At 32.3% G+C, this 14,463-nt stretch overlaps 5 protein-coding genes across 5 annotated transcripts; 1 reads left to right on the top strand and 4 right to left on the bottom strand.

Annotated features, from left to right (window-relative positions):
* Window positions 1-1,309: 1,309 nt before the first annotated feature.
* Bm7091 (Uncharacterized protein) lies at window positions 1,310-5,721 on the bottom strand (the record flags this gene model as incomplete). The annotated part of the gene is made up of 12 exons (XM_001898915.1): window positions 1,310-1,503; window positions 1,729-1,900; window positions 2,099-2,185; window positions 2,284-2,469; window positions 2,634-2,731; window positions 2,909-3,092; window positions 3,647-3,787; window positions 3,989-4,088; window positions 4,186-4,332; window positions 4,670-4,883; window positions 5,183-5,256; window positions 5,672-5,721. The coding sequence occupies 12 exons, from the start codon at window positions 5,719-5,721 to the stop codon at window positions 1,310-1,312; spliced, it is 1,647 nt and encodes a 548-aa protein (XP_001898950.1).
* A 4,310-nt stretch (window positions 5,722-10,031) lies between these two features.
* Bm1067 (Uncharacterized protein) lies at window positions 10,032-10,957 on the top strand (the record flags this gene model as incomplete). The annotated part of the gene is made up of 2 exons (XM_043074048.1): window positions 10,032-10,034; window positions 10,823-10,957. The coding sequence occupies 2 exons, from the start codon at window positions 10,032-10,034 to the stop codon at window positions 10,955-10,957; spliced, it is 138 nt and encodes a 45-aa protein (XP_042929982.1).
* An 872-nt stretch (window positions 10,958-11,829) lies between these two features.
* On the bottom strand, window positions 11,830-12,384 carry Bm13330 (Uncharacterized protein; the record flags this gene model as incomplete). The annotated part of the gene is made up of 2 exons (XM_043074047.1): window positions 11,830-11,911; window positions 12,344-12,384. 2 exons carry the CDS (start codon window positions 12,382-12,384, stop codon window positions 11,830-11,832), a joined length of 123 nt encoding a protein of 40 aa, XP_042929981.1.
* Window positions 12,385-12,706: 322 nt separating this feature from the next.
* On the bottom strand, window positions 12,707-13,046 carry Bm13010 (Uncharacterized protein; the record flags this gene model as incomplete). The annotated part of the gene is made up of 2 exons (XM_043074046.1): window positions 12,707-12,769; window positions 12,996-13,046. The coding sequence occupies 2 exons, from the start codon at window positions 13,044-13,046 to the stop codon at window positions 12,707-12,709; spliced, it is 114 nt and encodes a 37-aa protein (XP_042929980.1).
* Window positions 13,047-13,459: 413 nt separating this feature from the next.
* Window positions 13,460-13,964, bottom strand: Bm13011 (Uncharacterized protein; the record flags this gene model as incomplete). Its single annotated transcript, XM_043074045.1, has 2 exons — window positions 13,460-13,516; window positions 13,860-13,964. The coding sequence occupies 2 exons, from the start codon at window positions 13,962-13,964 to the stop codon at window positions 13,460-13,462; spliced, it is 162 nt and encodes a 53-aa protein (XP_042929979.1).
* Between the last annotated feature and the right edge of the window lie 499 nt (window positions 13,965-14,463).

Below are 14,463 nucleotides of genomic sequence, written 5' to 3'. Positions count from 1 at the left end.
TTAAAGTAGCGGGAACATGTGTAAGTTATCGCTCACCTTTAATTTTAAAAGCAACCAGTTACTCAAAGCAATGAAAAGTCATTTTTAAACTGCTCCCCTATTTATCTCAATTTTTTTCTTCACAATCACTTCTAAACAAGGATAAAAAATAAAAGATTTCCCAAAATAGCAAATCCTCAAAAAATTCTGAATCGGTTGTATAAGAATGCTCACTAAGATCGCCAACTATATATAAATAAATATCTTCACCGTACCGTTTTTTATCTTTAAATCAAATCGACACATCGTAAATTATTGTAAACTGTTTTGCCAGAAAACACAATATACGACCATATACAATAATGCATAACAAGTAATGCGCACCATTAAATATGAAGTTCAATCAGTCAGAATAAAAATTTGTGCTTTTTGATGACAAGAAAAAGTATTACAAAAGAACTAAAAACGAGAAAAGACAGACAAGAAAAACCCAAACAACATCAGTAAAATGAAAAAATGAAACTCGAAAATTGCGCACAGTATAACGCATTTGGAACAACAGTAGGTTTCTAAACGAAAATTATGGAATGTAGAACCACATAACAAAATCGATAGTTGAGTAGACTTTTTTTCATATACGTTCATATACACTGTTTTGGAAAGCCAGTCACACAATGCAAAAAAGTTTAAATGTGGAAGACTTATAAAGGCTAAAAGGGATTTTTGAATTCTTTCCTGACTCACACTTTTCACGAATGTTTTAATTCGAAACTCACAACACAAAATGTAACACTAGCTCTTTACCAGCCCTTGATCTAATTTGCTATTTATTTCGTTTACCTCATTTTATGTTACGTAAATGTTGAACAGTATTGTGGTTTCGTTTTTTTGCTGAGCAAAGTCATTTAAACTAAATCAAAGAGAATATACAAAAATTTGTAAGTAATAGAATACAAGAAAAACTATGCAAAACTGCAAAGTAATATACACAAGTAAAATAAGAAGAAAAGAACTATTACCAAAAATGATTTCAAAAGATCGTTAATGACCACAAAAATTTTCCTACCCAACAGAAAGAACACTTTATGACTGTTTACTACAACAGAATAACACAAGACAGATAAACTGTTGAAAAATATGTTATGATTTCTAATTTTCTTTCTTACAGCCTCACTTAATATTGACTAGAGTATAGAGTATTATTCCTTTCTCATATCTGTAAACAGTTTTTTGAACGTTAATGTCTCAAAAGCCATTTAATTGCAAATTTAATAGAAAGGAAACATTAGCTTTGATGAAATAGAAAATGCGTTAGAAATGACAGAAAAAGCTACTTTTGTTCTGATATATCGTCTACATGTCCGGGTAGAATACCAACAACATCCAAACTATTCAACTGCTGACCTGTTAATTCCTCGCTTAAACTATCCATTTTTCCAACATCCAATTCCACATCACTATTTGAAGCTTCATCATCTTCTTCTTCATGGCAAAACGGTGTTTCATCCATTTTAAGAACACGAACTGAAGGAAGTACTGGGTATCCATTCATTCTTTTGATAAAGTATTTATGAGATTATTTGTCATTATTTACTACTATGCTAATAACAAATTTTATTAAAAATATACTAGCAAAAAAGCAAAAATTGAGTAACATTAATAGGCTCTAGGAGAAATAACAGTCCTATTCTCAAAATTCAGTCCCATAAATGATGATAAAAATAAATCAGTGTCCATCAAAAATTTTACCTTCGCTGCCGACGGAAACTTTTTGTATAACATGATTTGACGTCAAGACAGATGCATGGTCAACAGTGGATTCATGAGGCATTAGCGTCATTGGTGCGCGGAAGAAATAAAAAAGTGGATAATGAACTAAATTACAACAACTTGATGCATATAAATCAGCATATCGTTCAACCTTAAAAACATGCAAATATCACTCAAGTTACTGAATGTCAGTAAATATGCAAATAACTCATTATGTAATTCAAAGCTATTAGAGCTCCCGGTAGTATTAAATCTTTACAAACGAAAAAGAAGAAAATCGTATCAATTTTTATATTTTTTAAAGAAATTTTTTACAATATAAGGAAAATTAGGAAAACCAGTCACGAACTTGTGAAGCAAAAAAAGTAGTCCGAGAACCACTGCGAAAAACGGAACCTAACATACCATACTCGTTATCCATTTCGTGTGTAAGCAACTGAAATTGCACATTTTGCAAATTTCGAGTGAGAAAAAAAGTATGAATCCAATTTGAATGTTCTTGTTACAACTGTAAAAGAATAAGCAAAAACATACCGTTATTGCATCAACAATGTGTACAATTGATGGTTTTTCCTTCGAATTACTATCTAAATTTTTATATACATCCGCTAGTTCCGAATCCAACAGTGTCAGCTTTTCAAACAGCGGCTTGCGTTCCGTCCACACCGTTAGTTCATGAGCTAATTCGGGAACGACAAGAAAAGTCCGCCATCCCCTAGCCTGATAACAGAAAATACCTTGGAGTGCATAAAACGAACAGTTATCTTGTTAAAATTAAGTTTTTTTCTTTTATTTTGTTGAAGCCAATTATTTCTTTAAATCAAAATTTTACGAAAGAGGTCCATTTTACATTATTATGAGAAAAAAACCCTCAATTCACAAACTTTCTTTGATCTTAAAACATCACCGAAAATATGATCTCCTATATACAAAACATCTTTACCGCGAGCTTTCACCAATCTTCTGAATGCATCACATGAACCTAAAATGTAACTCAAGATATGACTAAAAAGTATTTCGTTTATACCAAAACTCATAATTAGAGGAACATATTCAAGCAACAAACTCAAACAGTATTAATGCAACATCTAAATGAATAGTCGAAACATCGAACTTCTCATTACGAATTCAAAGGAATTACTATGAGAATGGAACAAACCTCCTGCGTAAACTTGGCCCTGTTCAAGTGGACCCACATGAGTACCAATTTTGAGAGCACCTGTTTTTGTGTTTACCTGACGGAATACCGTACCTTCAGCAAACCATTTCGGCTTCTTAGCATCAACAATGGTGATATTAAAATATGAAGTCCAATTCATTCCTAATAAATATTCCATTACTCCCTGAAAAAAAAAAAAAAAAAAAAAAAAAAAAAAAACTATATATAAGTCATTTCCATCTCACAAAGATGCATAAAAGCCAGCTATATATACTTAAATTAAACTGATGTCGGAATGGAACCAAAGATGGATCTCCTTCCATCCATAAAAGCTTAAACCATCAGAAATGTCCCTGAACTTTGAGTACAAAGAATAATATGGAATAAACGACTAAATAAATTCCATCCTTTTCGAGACTACAATTCAATTTTAAGACGTATAAGACGTTCACTAGCAAATAGAAAAATAAAGGCTAGGAACAGGAAGGAAATTTCCGTAAATTCGAAAAGCATATACTATATATATACATGTGTATACAGCGTAGAACGTACTGATAGATAAAATAAAATTTAGTATTTGAAATCTAAAGTTTAATATTTAAAACTATATTATTTTTCATTAAAAAATCATCAACAATGTGAACTTCATCAGAAGAATTTATTAAAATCCAGGATAACCCTAAAAATCTACATGACGTGAAAATGAAGAGTACTAAGCAAACATTCAAAATAGTTTACATTTGTATAAGAGTAGTCACTGTTCGTAAGAAGAAAGGACTGTTTCCCACTTTCACGAATTTGCAAGAGCAACTGTTTCAAACGCTCATCTTTGATAATGTATTTTTCTTTATTATCCAATATAATTTGTTTCATATTGCTCTATAAACATAAAAAATAAGCAAACAAAGACATATGAAATGTACTGCAGAGAAATTTTCGACGAAATAAATGCAATCACTCGATATTTAACAAGCATTAAATTTCTATTTATATTTTGAATTCTAATCAGTTGAGATTATAACTAGATAAAATTTCGTGCAGATAGACAATGAACAAAACAACAACGAAATCATCTTTTACCTCGAAATGCACCCAATCGACCGAACTACGTATATCTTGGAATATAGAACGATACGACATATAAACATCACCACTTTTTATTCCTGTACGATCTTCAGTGCTGCAAAATGTAGTTTTTTTCTTGTAAACATTCCTCAGTCAACAGTCCTTTGAAATTTAATCAGCAATGTACTCTCTGAACAGGTGATAAAATATACGGTGCGTAATTGTAACTGTTGTCGAAAAAATCGATGATGCATGCAACCAAATAAGTTTCAGGAAGGTTGAACAACGTGTTCAGTACATAGATTCGACTTTCGGAGAGATGCAAAAATTTATTCGGATAGAGCTCTTCAATTTCAGAACTGAAACAACAAGTTATTAAATGTTATTTATTGTTGACACTTTGACAGCTTCTTTTGAATCGTTTTATTTGAATTTCACAATGCATTATTTCTGAAAATTATTTTCTATATTACCAATAATAACTTTTTTCCTATATTTCTATATTACCAGATACCAGTAACTGTAGGAGAACGCTTCTTCCAACAGTTTGTAGTCTTAAACTTAAACTAAATGTACACAGCTGGTCAGTGACCACCGATTTCCGAAACGTCCCAGTCTTAAGAGACTCCAACTCCATTAATAACATTCTGAATAACTTCTGCAATTTCCAGTAATCTAAAAACAAAGCAAGCTTACGGTTTCATGTAATGAAAGCCATGTACACCAACAAGAATGTTCCCAAAACCATCCACTTTCAACAAATTCCCATAAACGTGGTCGAACCAAAGGCCTCGTACAGGAAACAAAGCCTTGTATTTGAATGACCGCAATTCTTCTGGATATCCTAGACTTATCATACGCTCTACTACCATATCAAATGTTACAATTTCCAGATCTGGTGATCTGTACACTGAAATCATACGAATAAATACGATTAGTCATCCCGCAAAATTAAGCAGTTATTTTGTGGAAAGCTCACCAAGACTATCAAATAAATCTAATCACGGAATCGTTCCTCAATCAAAAAAGATAAACGTTTATATTAATGGTGGTTAATTCTACTGCTCCATTCTCCCAATTCAAATATTTCTTTTACTCATAGAGCATAGAAATTTCAAACCATTTCTGTTGAGAGTACGACTCACAAAATGTACACCGGAAGAAATGCCTCAGTCTCCATAAGATATCACCGTAAAATAAACTACGCACCCGCCAACGTATAATCCATATCGAAACCGAAAAATCGGATCTTCTCCATCCGAAGGTTACGATTTACGAAAATCCTGAAATATTAGAACTCAAGAATCCCATATTTTCATTTTCAAGAAATGCAATTGAAGAGGTTTTATAACATAAGGAATTTAACTCCAAGGAATGGGTTAGGATGTTCTTGCATGTTCCTGAAAAAAAAAAAAAAAAACTCTAGAAAAAAAGAAGTGCGGAAAACGAACCTGTACGCTAGATTATTTTGTGAGCATCTTTTCGAAGAATGCAGCTAACAACATATTAGATATTTTGGGCTTAGAGTATTGAAGCTGAGGAAAAGTGTATAAGATGATTTTTGCAAGTGGAGAAGTTTGCCTTCAATGTAATGAAGATAATATGAACCTTAGCTAAACTGGAACTACTGCTTGAACTCCTAGCTGTAATGAATGCAATATATTAATTAATAAACAATGCCAACTGAATGGATCAAACCTGTGAGCGGGATCCCGTTTGTAAGCCCTTCGCGCACCGTCTTCTATCATGTTTGAGATGTCGTCGTTGTTATCACTCTTGCAGTAATGATTACTTGTATATTAATCGTCGTAGCAATTTGCACTGATATTTGAGTTTTCTGCGCTGCAAAGTAAACATTGCTATTATCCACTGAACAGTAAGTATTGGAACTTTACGACGCGTAAGTAAAGCAACACGTCTTTTGAGACGTCGAACACACTTCAATTGCTTGGAAGAGTGAGCTCACTTCATCGTTGGACAGAACCTCTTCCTATCGTTCCCATTCCATTCACTCTTCCTTATCCCTTTCCGGAATAACTGCTTTTATCATCCTTCTCATTGAACTGCTTCCATATTTACGACTTTCTGCAGTAATTCTGATTTTTCGATTCTATTATTTGCCTAAACAATTTCCTACATTTGCATTTCGTTATTTTTTGTCCTCATGAGTAATTCATCATTTCTTTGCTTATATTCCTCTCCTTGTTCTCTTCCTAATCAGGCGTCCACACAATAAACTTGCATTTGAATGTATATACACTAATCTACTCAATTGGCGCACATATACTCCAAAATGGCGACAGCTATGTGTTACACAAAGCATTTGCTGCTTAGCTACTGCTTATAGATATTTTAAATTATGGATAGAAATGCTTCAAACCAGAATTAATCCTGCACAATTCGTAAAAAATCAGAAAAAGAATTTGGCATTTTGTGAATTTATATTACTTCACTGACACTTTTTTTAAAACATTAATACATTAAAAACATCAAAAAAATAAGATATGATAAATATTATGTAGATAATGGGAAAAAGGTAGAATGAAAAAAAAATGAGGTGATAACTATTTCACATTGCTAATATTCAATAAGGAAGCTCAAAAAAGGCCCAGGGCAGCAAAAATCGAAAATGCCAGAAATATGATTTTGGTGTTTTTTTTTGAGCGCTAAAGCTGATTAATTTCATCACTGTAAATAAATCATTCGGAGATGCAATAAATCTTATTCATAAGGTAACCTCTCTCCGCACCTTAATTTGAAAAACAAATGAATGTTGTCGATAAGCAAACAGGAACTAGCACTTCTATTATCACCAGTGACAACGATATGGTTATCAGCTAAAATCACTAGTGACCGATTTCGAGTTACGCCAAAATATGGAAGAAACTTTTCAAACTTTAGTAAACTAACTATAGTGCTGGTAGAAGCTGTAATGCTCCCAGCTGGAACTAAAATGCTCTCCGTTCCCACCAGCAAAGTATGCCTATGCCGAATATTATGAAAACTCAAACGCTGCGTTCGTTCGGTGTGTGGTTTTTTTTTCCTTTTTCTTTGTTTCTGGCTTGCTCATCTCGTGATTTCCGTCGCAATATGAGCAAAACCGGTGCACTTCCTGAAGAATTTGAGGGTAGTTGTAAGTCCCTATTCAAGTACCTTCGGGAACTCGGGCATGAATATTTGTATTTTATGGTAGAAAATGTAAAGGTTATGAAAATCTGAGAACGATGAGCACATATGTAAAAGAGACTAGAACTGAGTAGATATGCAAACATTGGGAAGAAAAGAAGCGAATAAAATTCGAGTTACTGAAGAGAAAGAAAAGCTTCCCAAAAATCACATGCAATTTAACATTCAAGGTAAGGAAAGTACTGGGGTGAAGGTGTGTTAAATTTAGTTACACTACTGAATAATTAAATAGCTGTTGTGAATTATGCCCGGCCCGTTTAATTCCAGTGTTTTACTGTTAAATGGCTTGATGTCTCTTCAAAATATCCGAATTCCTCCGTCCCTAATCGAAGTCCCTAACAGTGAGTCATCGACATAGCATTTTAAAAGTAATTAATCAGATTTAATATGAACGCTTGACTGTCTATAAACCTCTCAGAATTTAATGCATTTAACTTCACTGGTTGAGATGGCAGATTCATTTCATCACTTTCGATTTTCGTTTAAATAAATTTAAAAAGATGAAAAAGGAAATTTTCAGAGATCATCAGAGATGGCAAGTTTTCCTAATTCTTTTTCTATCTTTTTAATTTCATTTAAACTCATAAGGTATACAGTGATGTTGGGCAAAGTGGTACCCACCAGCTACACACAAATATAATTAAGTTCTAACAAACCAGTTTGTCACGAAGTTGGAAAACGTGTTTACGCAGGAGATAGCAAATGACTAGCAATTTGAACCACGAACTAGATAGGGAGAAAGAAAGTGATGATTTAATTTAATTTGTTGAGCTTGGTGCAGAAGTGATTTTTGGTGTCTTTTTAGTATGCTTTATTTTGGTTCTGTGAGATTTTCATTGTTGAGATACACAACATTCATTAAATCTTACTGAACTTGTTTTAATACTTTTTCTACCATTAGGTGATTCATTCTCAACAAACTAGCAAGCTTCTGTTCAAAGTATGGAAGCAGACACTTACAAAATTTTGTCATCTTTCGTGGAACATTTAAATCTTTTTTGTATGTTGAATTCATTCAAATATTAATGTCAAATTGTGTTTATGTGTTTATGATCATTGGATAAGTAACGAAGTGAGTAGAGAATTTTTCTGCATCAAGATTTTCAGCCATGAAATCTAAAAATTTTTTCATTTTCAAATTTGTAAAACCGTACATGTAGAAGAAAGTTAAAAATGGAAAGGTGAAAAAAATTCGCTAGGTTCCCCTAAATATTTGTTTGGAAAAATGTTTGGAAAAATCGAAGGAAACTCCATAACGTATCATAAGTAATGAGAAAAATCGAAGGAAATTCAGCTTTACAATATTTCTCAAGTACTAATTCTTCAGAAAGACAAAGTTTGGTTGGGAAGGGTCTGTTCTGCTACGTATCCTTGTGAGACAAATATTATCAGTGATATTGTCCATAATTTCCCGAACAGCTAATACCTAGTGTGATTCATTTGTCTGCATAATTTAATGATCCTTATGTACCATCAAGTTCAAAATCCTTTGTATCATGCTAATCCAGAAGCACAGGTCGCTTTAAAAATGCCGGAAAGCTTATATTTCAATTTTCATAAAAGCGTAATGAATATCAGAAAGCGGAGACGGATATAAGCAGCAAGAGAGCGAACCATTTAGAATTCTAAATGATTCGCTTAACTCAGCTAACATTATTTGAATTTCACGCAGGTCCGCGGAATTGACAATTTTGCAGCAATTTCAAAAAAGCGGTAAATGATTAGAATCTAGTTAAAATTAAAGCTCAAACTTAGATAATTAAATTCTGTAACGAGAAGCATTAAGAACCAGTCAAGATTATGTTACTGCATGAATAAAGTGTAACGTGCGTGAATATCACTCAAACGATTTGGAGATCATCGATGATCATGAAGTCGATTTGCAATAAATTCCAAACAATTAGAAGAAACAATAGCTAAAACTAAAAACTTAATAAGAGGATGATGAGAGGATTCGAAACAACAGGAGAACGTGTCGAGGGTTAAATGTAAAACTCAGTATAGAAGGAGAATTACTTGTATGAGAGGACGAAGATACATCATGTAAGACCACGAAATGATTCGGATCCATGCAACTGTTATCTATTATGAGAAGACAATTTAGCCAAACAGTAATCGAGAATTTTAAAGCGGTGTGATCAATGAAACAGTATGTAGCATGTAATTAGTAGACTGTACCACGAAGTCATTACACACTGGCAGTACGGAATGTGAAGAAGATCGAGCAAAAGAACAAAGTATATCTTATCTTGTGCAACAGGAATCGGAATAAGCGATTACCCAACACAAATTATTTTTAAAAGATACATATCGGTTATGGAGGAAAAGGAAAACAATATTCCACTATAAGAGATATAAAAACTCGACTGTGTTGTGACAGCTTCAAAAAAACACCAAAAAAAAAAGTCTAAATGAAAGGAAAATCAAATAATTCATAATAATAGAAATAGAAGTAGGCAAATGTGATGAAAAGATTTGGAATGAATAATGCAATAGATTTCACTTCATAATTTCTCCTCACACTTTGGAGGGTCATCCTCTGTCTAAAATGAAGTGATGGAAAGTCACGTGCGTTCAGCACTGATTTTGAAAAATTTAAATATTATAAGAAAATTTAAATATTATAAAGCCTAATTATTTTATTGCTGTGAATTTTCAAGCATCAGTGAGTTGATATGATTTAAATTTATACACAACTGCCCGGATTCTACCCAATAACACGCTTAATTACTAAGAAAGTCGGCGAAGATTATACTCCTTTAAGAGGAGAGCAAAGGACACTTTTTTTTTTTTTCAGAGTTCACAGTCTTTTTCTGCAAAGAAGAATAATGCAAAGGGAATCAGTCTTTCAGAATAACAAAACACCGAAAACATGGTAAGTCTGAATCTTCTTGTTTAATGCTCTGGCGAATGACTTTTGTTTTCTCAGTGTGTTTGCAAAGAATGTTATTTTAATATTTTTATATTTAAGATTCGGAAGATATCACATAATCTATGGCCACAACAAAGTATTTAATGAAATATCAATAAACTAATTACAGAAATATGTTTTGAGATAAACAGTAGTGACAAATATGAACAATTTGCGAAATATTGTTAATAGGTAAACAATTAGATTCATTATCAATATAGAAAAGTTTGTCTAAATAGATAAGCAAAAGCTTTAAATGTTGAAAAATATGAAAAAACAACAGCAGATCAAATTACGAGAAATTGGGAAAAGAAAATATCTGTTGGCTCCTCAAGCATCAATATGAAAAAATAAAAAAAAGCAACTTTAACACTGTGCTTAAAAGAAGAATGTATAATTCTAATAAAGCACAGTATGAAAATACCTTTTCACTTTGCTTTCACTTAACATAAACATAGAACAGAAAGAAATGCATTTAATAAAACCAACATAAATTACCGACATTCTAGAAAGTTTCTTGCAAATGCGTAATTATAAGAGACATTATTTTTTTGTCCTATGTTGTCACAGTTTCAATTATTTATGCAACTATTAATGACCAGGGATTTTTGATAATTCAATAACACGAAAAAATCAATAACGACTTAGAGAATATCAACCATACTTACAAATTCATCCTTCTCTTCTCATAACGGAATTTTTAATGTGGAACATTAAAATTCTTCAGAGAAACTCTTAGTCTTTCCTTTCAGCAAAAAGCAGTGTCTAACAGTGATATCGAGAGTAATCTGCTTCATATGCTGGCACATCATTCAAATAAAAAGTGGAGAACTAAGCGGTATAAAAAAGTTATAGAAGCAGATAGTACAATGCGACAAAAACGATAACATTTAGACCATTCCGAAAAGTTCTGCTAAACATATCTTGTAGTCTTTTATATCTGGTATTCAAACATTTAATAAACCAACTATTTGCACAAAGAATACTATCCTGTTCTCATGGGACATCTCCGAAAAGTTTTACTGCACCAAAATGTGAAGCTTATGTCCAATTTTTATTTAGTGTTTTAATCCTTAAAATATTTTTAATTTATTGTCTTGCTGAGCAATCGGTGACTGGATAACTGTGAATTTGGTCAGGTGATATAGAATTTATTCCTAACCGTTAAGTGGGATATGAAATGTTGGGAGCAAAAGTCATTAATTACAACAGCAAACATATATAGAAGAACCTTCCACTCATTATGGTTACAGTCCTATTAAGGAACTTGTCAAGAGATCAAAAGATGACAGAAACATGTTTTTCAACTACACTTACATATGAGTTTCAAATTTCCAAAATATGACTATGATAGTGTTTTAAAATTTAAAAAAGATAAATAGTCTCCGACCAAAAATTCCTTGAAATATTTGAACAAAAGTATTTATAATTTGTTATACAAGCCATTATTAAGTAGAAGAATTCAACTTTCGAAATTATGTCCTTTATGATTTGTTTCGAAATGCAAAAACAAAAAAACAAACGAAAGATAAATACAAAAAAATAGTACTCTTCGTATGAATAAACAAAGGTAAAAAAGAAAGAAAGAAAAGCTACGTGTACTTGCATTCAAAATATTCCGTTGCTATTTATATAGATTTTAAGCATATCTGAACAAATAACTTCTTGCTGATCGTAAGTTTAAATATTCCAATATCGAAAATAAATCTGCTGCGAAGTTCACTGGTATTCAATTTATTTTTCCGCTTTTTGATTTTTTTCAAATAATTTTTCCATTTATGTTGAAATACAAACAAGAAGTGTCGTATATCCAATTGTTTACCAATCGAATAACCAATAAGCTAAAAAAATGAAGTGTCCTTCAACCAGAAGAATGGTCCTTCAATTCCTCTAAACAACAATTTTTTTTTTCTTTTGCAAGAACAACAAATAAGTAGTATCCGATCAAAAGCTATGAGCTAAAATATTTGTGCAATATTTTTAACCTAAATATTAAAATTACTGCATAAAAATTATTAAGAAATTTCTGGATGAAAATAAAACTTTCTTTGTCATAAAATATGATTGCCCCAGGTGGACATAGTAATAATTTTCCTTCTCATTATCATATCAGTTATCATATTTAATATGTTATAATATTGCTAAAAAACGAATGCCATATAAAGATGCATCTGCGTCATGAAAAGCAATATTCATACCATTGCATATCAGCGTATTGTGTATTCCAAGTTAACAAGTAAATAAGAACCTAGAAAAGAAAAGCGGAAACTTACTTATAGCCCTGACTATTATGTGTACCCTCTTCAAAGGGCATCTTCTCGGAAAAAAATTACTTCAGTTTATCCAGGTCTGAAATATCCTTTGAAACTTATTTCCTCAAAGAGCGTTTTCTAAATTTCTCAACCTGAACTTTTCAATATGCATACAAAGAGAAAAAAGCGGAGAGCGAAAGGTGGAATAAGTTACACAGTCAAGCCAATGCAGCATAATTTCTTTCACTTTAAAGTTCTTACTGCCCAATATCGTAAGAAAACAATCCTGAACTTTTCTCAGCTACTTTCCTGCATAGGGAAAACTTGTCACATCTTTTCACGTTAACTTCAGACTCGATGTTGTTAAATGTTTTGTCATGAATCTCATTTCAGGCCAGTCCATGTTAAGTTGCAATTCCAAATTCTCCTTCTCCCTTCTTTGTTACCCTAAAATCTACAAATATTTCAGCAGTGAAATCCTACACCTAGCATTTGTTTGCTGTTTTTCATCGTGATATACATCAGTTGCCTTGTGACATACATTACCAATATTTTTAAACATCGATATCACTTGAGCAATCAGCCTGTTGTTGAAGGTTAGCTTTGCTAATCAAAATATCATCAACGAAAAGGACTTTTGAAGACAATTTCTGTCTAATCTACATTCACCAACATGTAGGACGTTTGCGAGTATGCCGTATATACTCAGTTCCACACCATCCATTCTTTGTTCAATCAATTCGTTCTGAATCGATGTCAGAAATAGTTGGACAAATGACTAAACACTAGGAACGTCTTTCTCCTATTATTCGACTATTATATGCAGTACAGAAGTGTCCTAAAAAATCATCTTCGTTGATTGTTTGTTGATTAAAATATCACTGATAATTTGTTGTAGATTTGAAAAAAAAAAATTCTAATAAGTTAGAAATTTCCAGGCAGCAAATCAAAAATCTGCTAAAATTCAGATCAAATCCCGCCTGATCAAGAAGAAATCTGTCTTTCTAGAAAAAATTTAAGCATGTAACATTCAATTTAGCGCGACATTTTCAGTATGCATGACGGCAAAAGACGTCATTTTCAACTCTTTTCCGCTCAGTAGGATTTTACTGTGAATGTTATCGTTAGGAATTCGTTTCACTTTAAACAGCAACAGGGATGAAGCATATTAAACCGAGTTCTGCATTCCAGTTTCTAAAAAAACAAAACCGAATTATCATGTCATTTTCAAAAGGGAATGAATATCTTTATTTCAAGTATTAAAATAAATGAAACTTCATCAATAAGCAGCACTTCTTGCTTCGGTTCTTCCCGGTGATTTCAATTCATGAATTAAGAAAAAATTCAGTAGTGTATTGAGTACATTTTTTGAATAATATTATATTCATAGATAATTACTGATTGTTGGCAAACTGAATTTCTGCTACTATAATGTCACAAACGATCGCTAAACCGATCACAGTGAATAACTAGAAGTTTCTATACTCCTACTGGAAATGTTACAATTGTTGCTCGTATCTGATGATAAAATACAAACCTGTAAATGAACATGAAGCGACCAAAGAGAAGATAAACTTGGCCTTGAGTCGGTCGGTTTAATGCTTAAGAGATCCATAGAACTGTTTTCAACTCGAATGTGCATCAGCCGATGATGCCACAAGACTAATCACGACAATATCGATTGGGAGAAGCAAAGCTTATTTGTCAAAACTGGTTGCTTGATTAGAACATATTAGGTATGTACCGAAAGCATTAAATATCTTTTCTATTTATACAAGTATTTACGCGTGCTTTTTCTGCTTTGGTTTTGTCAGAGCATCGACCAAGTTTTCTAACAATTAGATCTTGTCGTGATGTTAATGTATTTCATGTGCTCTGTGAATATTCTTATCTCTACACATGTTAAATGCATCTTCACGATCGACCTTATCAGGTTTACAGATGATCTGCAAGTTCTTTGTCCGTGCGATTTTATCAGAATAATTTGGGCTGAATACCTTTCCATAAATCTGTGATGTTTACTTAATCCGTTTAATACTGAGATTTTGCACTTTATTTTAATGCGATTTTACTCATTATTCTGGCGAAAGATTACTGAACTTATCACCATCTCTAATAATCAAGTACCTTGGAAGATTCTA

The sequence above is a fragment of the Brugia malayi genome, assembly GCF_000002995.4.
Source record: "Brugia malayi strain FR3 genome assembly, contig: Bm_v4_ChrX_scaffold_001, whole genome shotgun sequence".
Lineage (NCBI taxonomy): Eukaryota > Metazoa > Nematoda > Chromadorea > Rhabditida > Onchocercidae > Brugia > Brugia malayi.
This window is presented reverse-complemented; position numbering and strand designations above follow the sequence as displayed.